Here is a 16,853-nt window from a genome sequence, read left to right as displayed (position 1 = left end):
TACTTAGCTGGAAACTGTATGGATTTCGGGTGTATAAGATGTACTGTATAGTGCACTGTATTCTTTTGTCAAGCCCGTTTATTTGATACCCATATTGGTGGGATTGATAAAAAATTGTTATCAGCCATTTGGTAGCGGCGGCCATCTTAGATTTCAATTTTGCATAGTAAATTGTATTCTACTTGTTGAGACCTTTCATTTGATACCCATTTTGAGGGGATTGATAAAACCTAAGTTATACGCCATTTTGTAGAGGCCGCCATCTTAGATTTTAACTTTATATAGTACATTGTATTCTACTGGTTGAGCACTTTCATTTGACACCCATATTGATGGGATTGATAAAACCTACGTTATCCGCCATTTTGTAGCGGCCGCCATCTTGGATTTAAATTTTTTATAGTATATTGTATTCTGCTTGTTGAGCCCTTTCATTTGATACCTATATTGATGGGATTGATAAAACCTACGTTATCCGCCATTTTGTAGCGGCCGCCATCTTGGATTTCAATTTTTTATAGTATATTGTATTCTGCTTGTTGAGCCCTTTCATTTGATACCCATATTGATGGGATTGATAAAACCTACGTTATCCGCCATCTTGGATTTCAATTTTTTATAGTATATTGTGTTCTGCTTGTTGAGCCCTTTCATTTGATACCCATATTGATGGGATTGATAAAACCTACGTTATCCGCCATCTTGGATTTAAATTTTTTTATAGTATATTGTATTCTGCTTGTTGAGCCCTTTCATTTGATACCCATATTGATGGGATTGATAAAACCTACGTTATCCGCCATTTTGTAGCGGCCGCCATCTTGGATTTCAATTTTTTATAGTATATTGTATTCTGATTGTTGAGCCCTTTCATTTGATACCCTTATTGATGGGTTTGATAAAACCTACGTTATCCGCCATTTTGTAGCGGGGGCCATCTTGGATTTCAATTTTTTATAGTATATTGTATTCTGCTTGTTGAGCCCTTTCATTTGATACCCATATTGATGGGATTGATAAAACCTACGTTATCCGCCATCTTGGATTTCAATTTTTTATAGTATATTGTGTTGTGCTTGTTGAGCCCTTTCATTTGATACCCATATTGATGGGATTGATAAAACCTACGTTATCCGCCATCTTGGATTTAAATTTTTTTATAGTATATTGTATTCTGCTTGTTGAGCCCTTTCATTTGATACCCATATTGATGGGATTGATAAAACCTACGTTATCCGCCATTTTGTAGCGGCCGCCATCTTGGATTTCAATTTTTTATAGTATATTGTATTCTGATTGTTGAGCCCTTTCATTTGATACCCTTATTGATGGGTTTGATAAAACCTACGTTATCCGCCATTTTGTAGCGGGGGCCATCTTGGATTTCAATTTTTTATAGTATATTGTATTCTGCTTGTTGAGCCCTTTCATTTGATACCCATATTGATGGGATTGATAAAACCTACGTTATCCGCCATCTTGGATTTCAATTTTTTATAGTATATTGTGTTCTGCTTGTTGAGCCCTTTCATTTGATACCCATATTGATGGGATTGATAAAACCTACGTTATCCGCCATCTTGGATTTAAATTTTTTTATAGTATATTGTATTCTGCTTGTTGAGCCCTTTCATTTGATACCCATATTGATGGGATTGATAAAACCTACGTTATCCGCCATTTTGTAGCGGCCGCCATCTTGGATTTCAATTTTTTATAGTATATTGTATTCTGATTGTTGAGCCCTTTCATTTGATACCCTTATTGATGGGTTTGATAAAACCTACGTTATCCGCCATTTTGTAGCGGGGGCCATCTTGGATTTCAATTTTTTATAGTATATTGTATTCTGCTTGTTCAGCCCTTTCATTTGATACCCATATTGATGGGATTGATAAAACCTACGTTATCCGCCATTTTGTAGCGGCCGCCATCTTGGATTTAAATTTTTTATAGTATATTGTTCTTGAGCTTGTTGAGCCCTTTCATTTGATACCCATATTGATGGGATTGATAAAACCTACGTTATCCGCCATTTTGTAGCGGCCGCCATCTTGAATTTATAATGATAATGAATAAACATAATTGTATTGTCACCAAAATCCAAAGTGTATACAAAATTTCAGATTAATCGGTTGACAGGAAGAGGGTGAAATTTGAATTACTAAATTTGACCCAAGAATAAATAATAAATAAATAAAAAAACAAACGGGATGAGCTAAATAAAACCATTTAAAAAAGAGGACATTTAAGATGTTGGTTTTCGAAGCGAATTCAGTGCAAAAGGTAATTGAAATAAAATACTCATCTGAGGTTACCATTTCTTACCATATTTAACCTGCAAAGCGTTCCTTAACCCCAAAAAGTGGTAAAGCTGAAAGCAATTTTTTTTACCACACGCTACCATTTTACCATTTTTTATACCCTCAGCATTTATGCTATATGTATATACCACTTCCATACGAGCAAAATGTGCCTTATCGAAATAATTTTTTGACATAATTTGGACTTGATTTAGCCATGTCCGTCCGTCTGTCTGTCTGGCTGGCTGGAGCGCACGATAACTCTTCGGATACTTCCCACACAAAGTTTTGGAAAAGTTCAGTTTAGGGCCTGCTCTCGAATCACTTTGCTTTTTGTTGTGATAACTTGTATTCACTGTCCCCTATACGACGGTACAAGTTTCGTCAGGGAGAAGTCCATACTTCCAGAGAAAATTGGCTGAAAGTTGCTAAAAAACATTATGACAAGATAATTCTCGAACTGGTCTGCACATTCGGTCCAAAATGTGGCCTTAGTAATATTTTCTGCGAACTTAGTTTAAGTTCGAAGAGAAGCCATATCGGTCCACTTCTTCAAGTAGCTTCACCACAGAAGTTCAAAAATGTTCGGAAAAATTGTGCGCACAATAACTCTTGAAGGGAGTGTCCGATTTGGTCCATACTTTACACATCCTAATATATCTACCAGATATAGTTCAGGTTTGAATATGGACTACATTTGTCCGCTCCTTCGGGTACCTCCCACACAAAATTTCGGATAAATTCACTTTAAGACCTGCTCTCGAATCACTTTGATTTTTATTGAAGCAACTTGCATTCACTGCCTCATTTACGACAGTAAAAGTTTTTTAAAAGGGCAAGTCCATACTTCTTGGTAAAACATATCGATAGTTGTAAAAACACCTGTGTAGTGGCTGGAGAGCTCGAACTGAATTATGTCTTCATCCACAATTTGGATATCATAATATTTCTTCGAATATTAGATGAAATTCGAAGGTGGTGCTTATAGTTCCACTACTTCTGTTACCTCTCCCACAAAAGTTCGAAAATATTCGTTAAAATGGTAAGCGCGATATTTCATAAACGTAGCTACGGATATGGTCCAAAATTTGGATGTCTAAATATTTGGTTTTACAAAATTCCCGCCATATCGGTGGAATATTGAGAGCACAACCTTTAAAATACCGAAATCGGGAGGTACTGTTATATGGAGGCTATATGAAAGCGTGGGCCTGTACCGACAAATTTCTGGGGGAAAGTTTAATATCACCAACGCAGACTAAATACCAAATTTCAGCCATTGCGGAGGAATATTGAGGCCACAACCTTCAAACTACCGAAAATCGGGAGGTACACTTCTATTGGGGCTAGGCGTGGACCTATACCTACAAATTTCAGGTGGAAAGTTTTGTCTCCTAACCTAGACTTAATACCAAATTTTAGTTATTTCGGAGGAATATTGAGGCCACAACCTTCAAAATACCGAAAATCGGGAGGTACCGTTATATGGGGTCTATATGAAGGCGTGGACCTGTGCTGACAAAATTCTGGGGGGAAGTTAAAACCTTCGAAATACCGAAAATCGGTACCGTTCTATGGGGGCTATATCAAAACGTGGACCAATATAACTCGTTTGCATCCTAGGTGTAATATAAACTTCTACACCAAATTACAAAGATCTATCTTAAAAAATGCGAGCTGTATCTTGATTTCAACAGACGGACGGACGTATGGACGGACAGACGGACATGGTTATATCGACTTAGAATTTTGCCCTCACCAAGAATATATGTAGATATACTTTATAGGGTGTCCGTTGAATATTTCGATGTGTTACAAACGGAATGACAAAGTTAATTATACCCTTCAAATTATGGTGGAGGGTATAAAAACGAACGCTGACAAAACAAAATTAAAAACGGTGAAATAAAAAAAGAAAATTTTATTTTTGCCTTATTAAGGCGAAGGTCATTTATAGTGATATTTAATTAATTCTCTTTCGAGTTGAGCTTATTAGGCCTATTATATACATTGAAAAATTAGGAGTCTACCGAAGTCCCACACATTCAAATATTAGGCTACGTTTCACGGGTGGTTAAAACCGATCTTCAGGCGTTTTGAATGTTGTTTTTGTGGCAGACGAAGGCAAAGCTTGGGAACTAGTATATATATCGCACTTCATTAGATAAATGCATATGCGAAATTATGTCAGTTAATCGAAAGATGCCAGCGTCTTAGCGTTCTGAGCCACAATCAACTTGTCAAAACTTTAGTAGACAATAATTGATGATCGAAAATCTTCTGATATAGGAGAGCAATACTAATGACGTAGGAATAAAACTTACCATAGTATTTGTGAACATTGAAAAATGGGATTACCAAGTAGGACTATAGGAAAAGTTTGGAATTTCGATTAACTGACATTATTTCGCATATGCATTTATCTAATGAAGTGCGATATATATATACTAGTTCCCAAGCTTTGCCTTCGTCTGCCACAAAAACATCCTAATACGCCTGAAGATCGGCTTAACCACCCGTGAAACGTAGCGTAATGGTTGAATGTGTGGGATTTCGGTAGACTCCTAATTTTTCAATGTATATAATAGGTCTAATAAGCTCAACTCGAAATAGAATTAATTAAAAAAGAAAATATATTTTTTGTTTCTTTTTGACATTGTTACCAGATCTACCATTTTTTTGTTCCTTTACTTTTTTTGTAAAACTGGTTGTGAGAGAGCAATTTTGTCAGTTTTTCCTTTTACCACTTTGACCATTAAAAAAAGTAAAGGAACAAAGCTATTAGTATCAAATTAATTGAACTGTATATTGACTAAACTTAATTGGAGTACTGAAGAACAACTCATTGAATTAATTTTTATGCAGTTTTGTGTTTGTTAAGATTTTTGATTCATTACACAGTCAACACACATTTTGGGGCAGAGATAATTCCTTTTGGAGATGAAAGCCCTTGGAGAGTATATGAGGAATCCCAAAGGCCAGATCCGTTATGAGTCGAACTTCCGCGTTATGGCATAATGAAGTTTTTGCTAGAGACCCTGTAAGGCATCAGGAATTTGCGTTATACCTTTGTTCACAGTTGTTTTAGCTTATTTTTGAAATGACGTGTCTGTAGTCAAATCGAATGAGGATTATTTTCGTAGAGCACTTCAACCCTCTAACTCGCTTCCTTCAATGTCCTATTTGTCCTTTATTTTAAGAGCCGCTTTTGGAGAAAGTATTGAGTATTGACCGACGACCCGCCCATTTGTCTTAATATATGTAACTTCGCGCTCTTGTACTTAATACTCTCCTTCTGACTACAACCTGAGTTAAATTTTATAAATTTGTCACCGTAGGACTTGTAGAACTTTGCGTCATTATGTCACGAAAGCATGGACTTGTCAACGAAAAAAATTATCATTATAATTATATTGCACTTAACCGACCATTTGAAACTTTTGTAACGGTATCCGATATAATCCGATCATCCCTTTTAGTTTGGACCATTTTGTCAGGTAGCATGGATTTGCCCACGAACAACATTGGTCATCACATACATATGTGTGGTCTAAAACCATTATTTCGATGGGATACTTTTTGATCGTATCAATGTGTATATACCGTTTTAGTCTAAATTTAAAGTTGCACTTGGTATTCCATGTTTACAAAAGTTACCTTTTTTTAACCCCTCCCTTTAGGCTAACCAACACACTTTTACACGACCAAAAATGTGCCTCATCGAAATAATGGTTTTAGACCCCAGGTATTTTTGGACGAAATTCGATTCAGATAATTTGGTGTCTGTCTGGCTCAGCCGATTTAAAGCAATTTTTGGACTTCATAAGATTTTGGTCAAACTTAATTTAAGCTCGCAGATGGGCCATATCGGTCTACTCCTACGGGTTCTTCCACACAAAAGTTAATTTTTTTCTAAGCCCTCCACCATAATATGGAGGGCATAATTAAATGTGTCATTCCGTTTGTAATACATCCAAATATTCATCGGATACCCTATAAAGTATATTTATTCTTGATCGGGGTAAAATTCTAAGTCGATATAACCATGTCCGTCCGTACGTCTGTTTAAATTAAGATACAGCTCGAAATTTTTAAGATAGTGCCTTATAATTTGGTAAAGAAGTGGCTGAAATTAAGTACTTAGTCTTCGTTTGGGCTATTAAACTTTTCATATGAAATTTGTCGGTATAGGTCCACGCCTTTATATAGCCCCCATAGAACGGTTCCTCCCGATTTTCGGTATTTTGAAGGTTGGGGCCTCAATATTCCTCAGAAAGGGCTGAAATGTGGTATTTAGTCCTTGCTCGGGGTATAACACTTTATCCCATAACTTTGTCGGTATAGATCCACGTCTTCATATAGATAGCCCCAATAGAACGGTACCCCCGGATTTTCGGTATTTTGAAGGTTGTTGTCTCAATATTCCACCGAAATAGCTGAAATTAGGTATTTAGCCTTCGTTTGGGGTATAAAACTTTTCATATGAAATTTGTCGGTATAGGTGCACGCCTTTATATAGCCCCCATAGAACGGTACCACCCGACTTTCGGTATTTTGAAGATTGTGGCCTCAATATTCCTCCCAAATGGCTGAAATTTGATATTTAGTCTTTGCTGGGGGTATTAAACTTTCCCCAAGAAATTTGTCGGTATAGGTCCACGCCTTTATATAGCCCCCATAGAACGGTACCACCCGATTTTCGGTATTTTGAAGGTTGTGGCCTCAATATTTCACTGAAATTGTTAAAATTTGGTATTTAGTCTTCATTGTGGGTATACAACTTTCCCCCAAAATGTTGTTGGTGTAGGTCTGCCCCTTTATATAGACCCCATAGAACGGTACCTCCTGGTTTAAGGTATTTTGAAGGTTGTGGCCTCAATATTTAGTATTTAGTGTTCGGTGGAGGTATTTAACTTTCCCCTCTAATTTTGTCACTATAGGTCCACACCTTTATATAGCCCCACATCTAGATTTTTGGTATTTTTTGCTTTTTTTTTTCACTTTACCTTGCAGAAATATCGAGAATTTGGTAATTAGTCTTCTTTGAGTCTAAAAACTTTCCGCAGGAATTTGTCGGTATAGATCGACGAAATTGCTGAAATTTGGTATTTAGTTTTCTTCATAAACGAAAGGAAATTAATTGTTCGATTTTACTTAATTACAACTCGTGGTGGAGGGTATAACAAGTTCGGCCCGGCCGAACTTAACGCCGTTCTTACATGTTTTTCTGTAAAATGCTGCGCACTATAACACTCGAAGGGAGTAACCCAATTGGTCATAACTTTCTGAATGGTAATATACTTTCAGGCAAAGATCGGGATCAGAATTCGGAAAAAATGAAATCTAATAGTTTTGAAACTTTTTTCAGTCCGTTGTCCTTCAGGCCCTTTTACGACGGTACAAATTTTTCCGGAGAAGTCCATACTTCCTTAGATAATGGCCTAACTAATTTGGGCATTATGTAAGATAACCCTCGAAGGGAGAAACCGATTTGGTTGTACATTGTATTAATTCTTACAGCCTCGAATTATGCCCTAATACTGACTACATCCGACCACCCTTTCGGATACCTCCCATACATGCCGATGCTTTCTTACTTGTTTTTCATATATTCAGTATTCTATATAGTGATTGATATACATAATTAATGCTGTCCGACCCAACTCACTCGGCGTTTCTCTTAGATGTTGCATTCTTCTGGAAAGAAAAAATCCTACAAACAATTTATAAAATATCATTAAGGATATCCTTGCAAATCTTCTTTTTCGGGGAAATAATTTCCTGACTGTTTTCGTGGTTTACCAGAATTCGCAAAAATCCTATAATAACATTTCACAGAAACAGCACATACAACAGATATGAACAGGTACGAAAAATTATGTTTTTCTGCTTTTCAATTATTCTTCGTACAAATATGAGCATCCTTAACTGTTTCATCTTCAACGAAAACGCTTAACACTCAAAATGAATAACAGATTTTAAAAGCAATTTTAACAATTAAAAACAACAAAAATATGAATATTTAAATCAATGTACCGAGCGGCATTAAGAACAGAGAAGGGGTCGTTGTTGAATACGAACAAAAGCAATAAAATTGAATACCAAGTGGAAACACAAGAATGGAAATTATGATATGATACAACAATAACATAAATGAAAATGTATGATTAAAAGAAGAAAAGCAAAAACAGCAACAACAGCAAAATACCCATTAAGTCTACAATAATTACTTTCATTTATTTGCAGGCAACGTTCTACGATAAAACCCAGCTGACGTCGAAAACGACTCCGGCTAATGATGGAGGTGGCAGCAATAACATACAACAAAAGCGGCAACATCAGAAACAACAACAACAGTTCACAGCTCATGATGCCTTAACAACAACAGCCACAAAGGATGATACAATAAATCGTCATGCCACAGCTGCCCCAAGTGCAGCTTATCAGAGACCCTACAGTCAAGTGGCGGTGGCCTATCAACAGCCACAAGAGCAACAGCCATCATTAGCAACACAGCATAAACAGATTGTGCGGGTCGTTGCTAAAAATAATAATAATGGCATTCAACAAAAGGATGTTCAGTATGTGACAGTTCCTCATCAGCATAATGCTGCTGCTCCTCCTGCATTTAATTATGAACGTTTACCTTTGCAATATTTGCAACAACAATTGCAGCAACAGATTGAGCGTGGTCATCAGCGACCTCAACGAGTGCAATACATTATAGCCATACCAATGTCGTATTTACGTCAATTGCAACAGCAACAACAACAGCAGTCTCATTTGCCACAACAGAACAATGGCCATCAACAGCAGTCGTTTCCACAATTACATGCTTATTCTTTGCAACCGGGTTACACGGTAGCAGCAGGTCCTTTAGCTCGTGATCACCATGGTACTTATCGTCCTGTTCATCGCTTTTCACCGACAGCTATCAATGATGTTCAGCAAATCAACGCTGGAGGGCAGCATCAACAGCAACCCTCACAAACCTCCGCCACTCCAGGCTATGTTACTCAATATATACAGGTGCCAGCCAGTGTGCTACTGGCTGCAGCCCAAGCAACTCAAGTTTATCAATCTCCTGCATCAGCCCATTCGCCACCTCCACCGGCATCTGTAGCAGCAGCAGCAGCACCACCACCACCACAACAACAAGTTGTCTATCATCATCAACCAACTCAACAACATCATCAACAGGAACCAATATCACAACAGCCACAATATTACTACTATCCCCAACAGCCGCAGCAGCAACAGCATCAACAACAGCCCCAACAGCAATTGAAACCAGCTCCTCCTGTGTCACATGTCGCACCGCCACCACTGCCACCACCACTTTATGGTAATTACCTTTAAGCTATTCAATTCCTTTGTTTGCAATTCCCTGATACTCTTTTGTTCTGTTCTGCGATTGAATTGGGAAAGGATTCAATTGAATTCTTAACCACAGATCTCGTTCATTTATCCACTTCTTTGGTGACTACTTGGATCACAAGTGATTGGTTGCTGCTGTCATACATTTCAATCAGGTGTTGTGTTTTCTTTTCTCTTTTCGCCATGTCGCTATGCCGCCCACTAGAAGTCACCCGGATTTGGGTCTTTTGTAAATGCTGAGCAATTTGCAATTAGAAGTTTGGATTTAATTTAAGCATAGAAGCGTAGTATTTAGGAGCTACCAAAGGGGACATTAATCATGGTATTTTAGATTTTAGCAGCACACAAAGAGAGACAAATGCTAAATTAGTGAGTAGTTGTCTGACTACTGGGAACCAAAAGGTAGCTAAAATCCCCAAAATACCGAAATAGGGTAAGCACCGTTATATGGGGGCTATACCAAATCATGGACCTATGTTAACAATTTTTAGTGGAGAGGTGCTGTGACCACTGGGAACTTCAAACGTCAAATTACAGGTATTCTAAAACATGGACCTATGTGGGCAATTTTTGGTGGAGATATTTGGTACCACTGGAAACCTCAAATGTTAAATTACTGGTAGTTGTGTCAAACAATTTAGCTCAAATCCTCAAATTACCGAAAATCAGGAGATACATTATATGGTGGCTATACCAAAACACGCCGTGAGGAACTCCCCGTTTTACTGTACGGGTCTTGGAATTATTATACCCTCAGCATTTATGCTAACGAGGGTATATACACTTTCATACGGGCAAAATGTGCCTCATCGAAATAATGGCTTGGAGTCGATTGAGCAATGTCCGTCCGTCTGTGTGTCTGGCTGGCTGGAGAGCACGATAACTCTCGAACGGATCAACCGATTCGATCCAAAATTACATACATACATACATATGTTCCCACAACATCCCTGAAGGGACAAGGGAGACTTCTCTCATATCAATGAGTGCACGCCGATTCATATTGGCTCAATGATATGGGACCTACTTTTTATTGCCGAGTCCGAACGGCGTGTCTTACGACACCACTTGTAGAGAAGTTTTTCATGGCTTAAATACTCAGGAAATGTCGCCGGCATTACTGAGGGGGAATTTTGCCACCGTTGAAAATTTGATGTTGCTTGGCCTGGGATTCGAACCGCAGACCTTCTGAGTGCAAGGCGGACGTGCTAACCATTGCACCACGGTGGTCCCCGATCCAAAATTTGACTTTGGACAAAATATTACGATCCAAAATTTGACTTTCGTAATATTTTGTCCAAACTTAGTTTAAGTTCGAAGATGGTACCTCCCCCATAAAAGTTCGAAAATGTTCTGAAAATTTGTGCGCACCATAACTCTTGAAGGAAGTAACCGATTTGACTTACACTTTGCACATCGTGAAGTTTCTACTAAACTTAGATGAGGTTCCAAAGTGGACTCAATCGGTCCACTCCTTCGGGTACCTCCCACACAAAATTTCGGATAAGTTCAGATTAGGAGCTGCTCTCGAATCGCTTTGATTTTTCTTGCAACAAGTTGTGTTCATTGCCCCCTATACGACGGTAAAAGTTTCATCTGGAGCAAGTCCATACTTCCTGAGAAAATAGCCTGAAAGATGCCAAAGGCCCCTATAACACCGTGTGCATTGAATGGAGCGCAAGATAACTCTCGAGCGGATCTGCCGATTCGGTCCATATTTTGGCCTTCGTAATATTTTGTCCAAAAATAGATTAAATTTGAAGATAAGCCATATCGGTCCACCTTTTCAGGTACCTCCCCCACAGAAGATCAAAAATGTTCGGAAAAATTGTGCGCACGATAACTCATGACGGGAGTGATCGATGTAATCCATACTTAGCACATCCTAATATATCTGCCAGATATAGATCAGTTTCGAATATGGACTATATTTGTCCACTCCTTCTGGTACTTTTCACACAAAATTTCGGAAAATTTCACTTTAATACCTGCTCTCGAATAGCTTTGATTTTTGTTGAAGCGATTTTTATTCGCTACCTCCATTACAACGGTAAAAGTTTTTTCAGGGGCAAGTCCATACTTCTTCGGATAACAGCCCGAAGTTGAAAAAAAACCCTATGTGTGGCTGTCGGAGAGCACGATAACTCTCGAACTGTTCAACCGATTTGGTCCAACATTTGGTCTTCGTCATATTATATCCAAACTTAGTTTCATGGGGCAATACCGGGTCCACAACTTCCGGTACTTCTCCCCAAAAATGTCACTAAACTGCTAGGACGATATCACTTGAATGGAGCTACCAAACTTTGGATCTCCTAATATTTTGTCAAAATTTAGTTTAACTTCTAAAACGGTCCATATCGGTCCTCCATAAGGGTACCTCCCCCACAAAGGTTCAACATTCATGTCTTAGTGCAGTTAATTCCTAATCCACATTTTTGTCGGCAAGTTCAAATGTCCAAAAAGGGCCACAAAATTCTGATGAGACCTTAAATACATTCGATCTCTTCGTAGGTGAAAGTTTCACTTCACATTCACTTCATCTGTCGGCAAAGCCGACTGATACTTTTTTACTTGTTTTTTCTGAACTTCACAAACAACTGGCGTCCACACACTTAGTTGGTTATCCAACGTTTCAAACATGGCTGGACTCCGGAAAATTCACAGTACCACAACAGTATTACACATATCAGTCGGGTAACCAGAACCAGAACAATCCGACCGGCCGAATAGCCCTGGCGACCTATTAAAGGCCTTTTACTTATCGAAGGACTTTGATACCATCAACTATGCCAAGCTGTTCGAGGCGTTTGACTTATCGAAGGACTTTGATACCATGAACAATGTCAAGCTGTTCGAGGACATTGAGAAGCTCTATGGACTCGGATTTGAGAGAGTTCAACCCAGTACCAATGTTTCATTATTTCAAGTGGTGTAGCCGTTTTTTCCGCTTATGCTCGACTTCAAGAGTAAGTTCCCTAACACTTGGGGTCGTCACCCTAATTTGCTATTCCCATCGACTCTGGTGGAAAGTTTGGTCTAATTTCGGGTGTTCGATCAGCAGGTATGTTGTGAGCGACTGCAGCTGTGATGTTGATACTCGAGGATCTTATGAAATGGGCTAATCTCTGAAGCGGTAATTGGTAAATTCTCTTAACTCTTGCCAATCAGCTTTTCAATGGTTCAGAAAAATAGGGCGGCCAGAGGCTATGAAGTCGGGTGGTCTGTTAAAAGGGAAGATTATAGAGAGGTGGTCTTAGTCATGGCAAAAAGGCATGTTGCCAGGACACGTCACACAACAGTGATGTCTGGTGAACGCTGGGAATATCCGCCTTTTCTTGTAGGAGCCTCTCCGGTCATTGCCCAAGCTCCTTGTACCAGATGGTTTTTACCCTCTAAAAGCGAACTAATACCAGTCATATTAATCAAGGCACAACCATTCATCGATAGAAGACCTCAAGACGTTTTCTGTCTATAGAAGACCTCAAAACTGTTTATAGAAGAGCTAACGAAGATTTCTGTCTGTAGAAGATCTCAAGAAGTCTTCTATAGACTGAAGACCTCTTAATGCAGGCAAAAGACCTCTTGATGCAGGCAGAAGACCTCTTAAGGTCCTCTATGGGCAGAATACATCTTGAAGTCTTCTATAGGCAGAAGACCTCTTGAAGTCTTCTATAGACTGAAGACCTTTTGGGGCCTCCTGTAGGCATAAGACCTCTTGAAGTTTTCTACAGACTGAAGATCTCTTGAAATCTTCTATAGACTAAGTATCTCTTGAGATTTTCTATAGACTGAAGATCTCTTGTGGTCTTCTACAGACAGAAGACCTCTTGAGGTCTACAGAGAGAATACCTCTTGAGGTCTTCTATAGGGAGAATACTTCTTGAGGTCTTCTATAGACAGACGACCTCTTGAAGTCTTCTACAGACAGAAGATCTCTTGAAGTCTTCTGAGACTGAGAATCTCCTGAGATCTTCTATAGACTGAAGATCTGTTGAGGTCTTCCATAGACAGAAGGCCTCTTGAGGTCTTCTATAGACAGAAGGCATCTTCTATAGAGAGAAGACCTCTTGACGTTTTATATAGAGAGAAGACCTCTTGGGGTCTTCTATAGACAGAAGACCTCTTAAGGTCTTCTAAAGGCAGAAGACTTCTAGAGGTCTTCTATATATCTTCTAAAGAAGACATCAAGAAGTATTTTGCCAGTAGTACAGATCTTCAGTTAATAAAATACCTCAAAAGACCTTACGTCTATAGAAGACCTCAACAGGCCTTCGGTATATAGATGAAATCAACAGACCTTCTGTCTTTAGAAGACCTCAACAGATCTTTTGTGTATAGAATACCTCAACCGACCTTCTGTCTATAGGAGACCATAATAGATATTCTGTCTCTAAAAGACCTCAAGACCTCACAAAAGTCATCTGCCTTAAGAAAACTTCATGAGGTCTTTTTCTATAGAAGACCTCAAGAGGCATACTGTCTGGGTTTGGAAATCTAATTTCAGTTCGTCTTATAGGAAAAAATTTTTGTATTAAGACCCTATGTTCCAAAGAAACATCCCCGAAGTTGGCAAGGGAGACTTTTCTCCTATTAATGAGTGCACCCCGATTCATGTTTGCTCAAAGATATGGGACCTAATTTTTATTGCCGAATCCGAGCACCAGCGGCGTAGTTTAAATGGCTGATATACTCAGTAAATCTCGCTAACATTACGAATTTGAAAATTTGATTATGTCTGTCCTGCGGGTATACTTGCTTGTCTGCTAATAGATAAATATATAGATAGATAGATAGATAGATAGATAGATAGATAGATAGATAGATAGATAGATAGATAGATAGATAGATAGATAGATAAATAGATAAATAGATAGATAGATAGATAGATAGATAGATAGATAGATAGATAGATAGATAGATAGATAGATAGATAGATAGATAGATAGATAGATAGATAGATAGATAGATAGATAGATAGATAGATAGATAGATAGATAGATAGATAGATAGATAGATAGATAGATAGATAGATAGATAGATAGATAGATAGATAGATAGATAGATAGATAGATAGATAGATAGATAGATAGATAGATAGATAGATAGATAGATAGATAGATAGATAGATAGATAGATAGATAGATAGATAGATAGATAGATAGATAGATAGATAGATAGATAGATAGATAGATAGATAATAGAATCGTATAGAAATAAATATTCTCCAGAAACATATCACAACTCCGCAACATGCAAACGTATCTTATGAGCAACAACACATTTCTTGAGGATTCAATAAACCAAATTTGTTTTAGAATTATACTAAATAAATCTACTTAAATTTACATCACTAAGTTAGACTATAAATCGTTCATATAAATTTTCACAATTCATAGCAAAAAAAATCAATTAACGCACCCCTTTTCTTCATTTCCTTTCTTTACACATCACCTGCAATTAAAGCATATCAACCTCAGGAACAACAACAAGCAACGCAACAATACGAACAACATCAGCAGGCGCCCCCAGCTGTACAATATCAGGTGCAACACTTACAGCCGGAGCAATTGCAGCAGCAACAACAATTGAATGTGGTGGGTAAACAACAGGATGAAGCAGCGTATAGCCATCCACATCACCCGCACTCAAATGGTCAACATGAATCCGCACAAGTGGTACCACAAGAGTTGGCCCAAAAAACTTTGGCACCACCACCACCGCCTGCAGCACCTGCACTTGTACCCCAGCAAACGTATCAGCCTGTTGTTCACTACAATCCGCAGTATCTGCTGCAATATGAGCAACCTCAGCTACCAGCAAAGCACCATCTTAAATACCAACAACCACAATTGCAACTTCAGCATGTGCACATTAATCCTTCCCATTTGAACTCTAACCCCCAACCTCACCCACACGCACAACCCCATCGTTTTCAATTGCAAGCAGCACCACAACCACCTCCACCCCAACCTTCATCCCCAGCATCATCACCCAACGTACCCCAGCAAACAACAATTGTAGACAATTTAAATAACTTAGCATATTCACAGCCGACAACCATACAAGGGCCCACGCCAGTACCATACACGCATTTGGCACCACCACCTTTGGGGTCGACTCTACATATTGCTCCACCACCACCAGCTGCCGTAGTGACTCCATTCTACCATCCATTGCCACCAAATGCTCTGCAACCTGCCTTTAGCCCATTGGGAATTCCAAGTAAAGTGACATCATTCACCAATGTCTTGCTTCAGCCATTTGCTCATGGACACGGTCATGGTCCTACGTATCAAACAACACCGGAAATTGGACCCGTAGGTAGCACACTGCCATTTTATAATCATGCCGGTGGTCTACAGTATAGCTCTCACCTCTACCATCCACCCACATCAGTCAGTGCCATAGTAAACAAAGCAGTGGCATCACCTGCAGCAGCAATAAGAACATCAGCTAAAGCTCCATCTTCTTCGGCCACAGCAAAGGCACAGGTCACAGATGGTAGTCGGACCATAGTAAAATACCCCTAAGAGACGGCCAGAGTAAAATCAACAGTAAAATAAGAGGAGCATATCGTCAGCAATTCATTCCATTCATTTTGGTGTGACTATTTTTGTTTGCCCTCCTCTTCTCACCTTCACAACTAATGGTAACAGCAGCAAGAGCAACATGAAAGTGCATAACGGTTTTATGTGCTTGATAATTACTTAGTATTATTAAGTTTCCCATTCATTTTCAACTGAACCGTTTTGGAGCTTTGGCATCATTGTGTTTTAGCAGCTTCTTTTGTTTATCCCACATTGTAAAAGTCATGACTTCCCAGTATCAAACCAGCCAGCTTTAGCAGAAGTAGTAGTAGCAGAAGTAGTAGTAGTGGTGTGCAGCCTTTTGAACGTCATCTCTAATGTACCCGCACAAAAGGATGGAAAATATTTTCAAAAGAATGTAAGTATACAAACATATTTTTTTTAAATAGCTATTCTCTTTTTACTATAGGCGAACAACGTAGTTTTATTTTGTGTTGCACAATGAAGAAGAAGGTTATATTTCGATATAGAGTATTGTTTACGCTTCTTGACTTTAGGAGGCCTTCTGTAAGCATATAGAGAACGAGAAGAGGTCTTCTGTCTATAGAGGACCTCAAGAAGTCTTCCGTCTCTAGTAGACCGC

The 16,853-nt window shown here is 38.7% G+C and overlaps 1 protein-coding gene across 1 annotated transcript in view; it reads left to right on the top strand.

The window, feature by feature from the left end:
- LOC141398348 (uncharacterized) overlaps positions 1-16,535 on the top strand; it is a 152,626-nt gene extending 136,091 nt beyond the window's left edge. The window contains exons 4-5 of the mRNA XM_073975637.1: positions 8,550-9,648; positions 15,147-16,535. Of these exons, the coding sequence (XP_073831738.1) occupies positions 8,550-9,648; positions 15,147-16,213 (2,166 nt within the window). The 3' untranslated portion in view covers positions 16,214-16,535. The remainder of the gene's footprint in view (positions 1-8,549; positions 9,649-15,146) is intronic.
- The last annotated feature ends 318 nt before the right edge of the window (positions 16,536-16,853 follow it).

The sequence above is a fragment of the Musca autumnalis genome, unplaced genomic scaffold, assembly GCF_047663935.1.
Source record: "Musca autumnalis isolate F117 unplaced genomic scaffold, ASM4766393v1 scaffold_3, whole genome shotgun sequence".
NCBI lineage: Eukaryota > Metazoa > Arthropoda > Insecta > Diptera > Muscidae > Musca > Musca autumnalis.
This window is presented reverse-complemented; position numbering and strand designations above follow the sequence as displayed.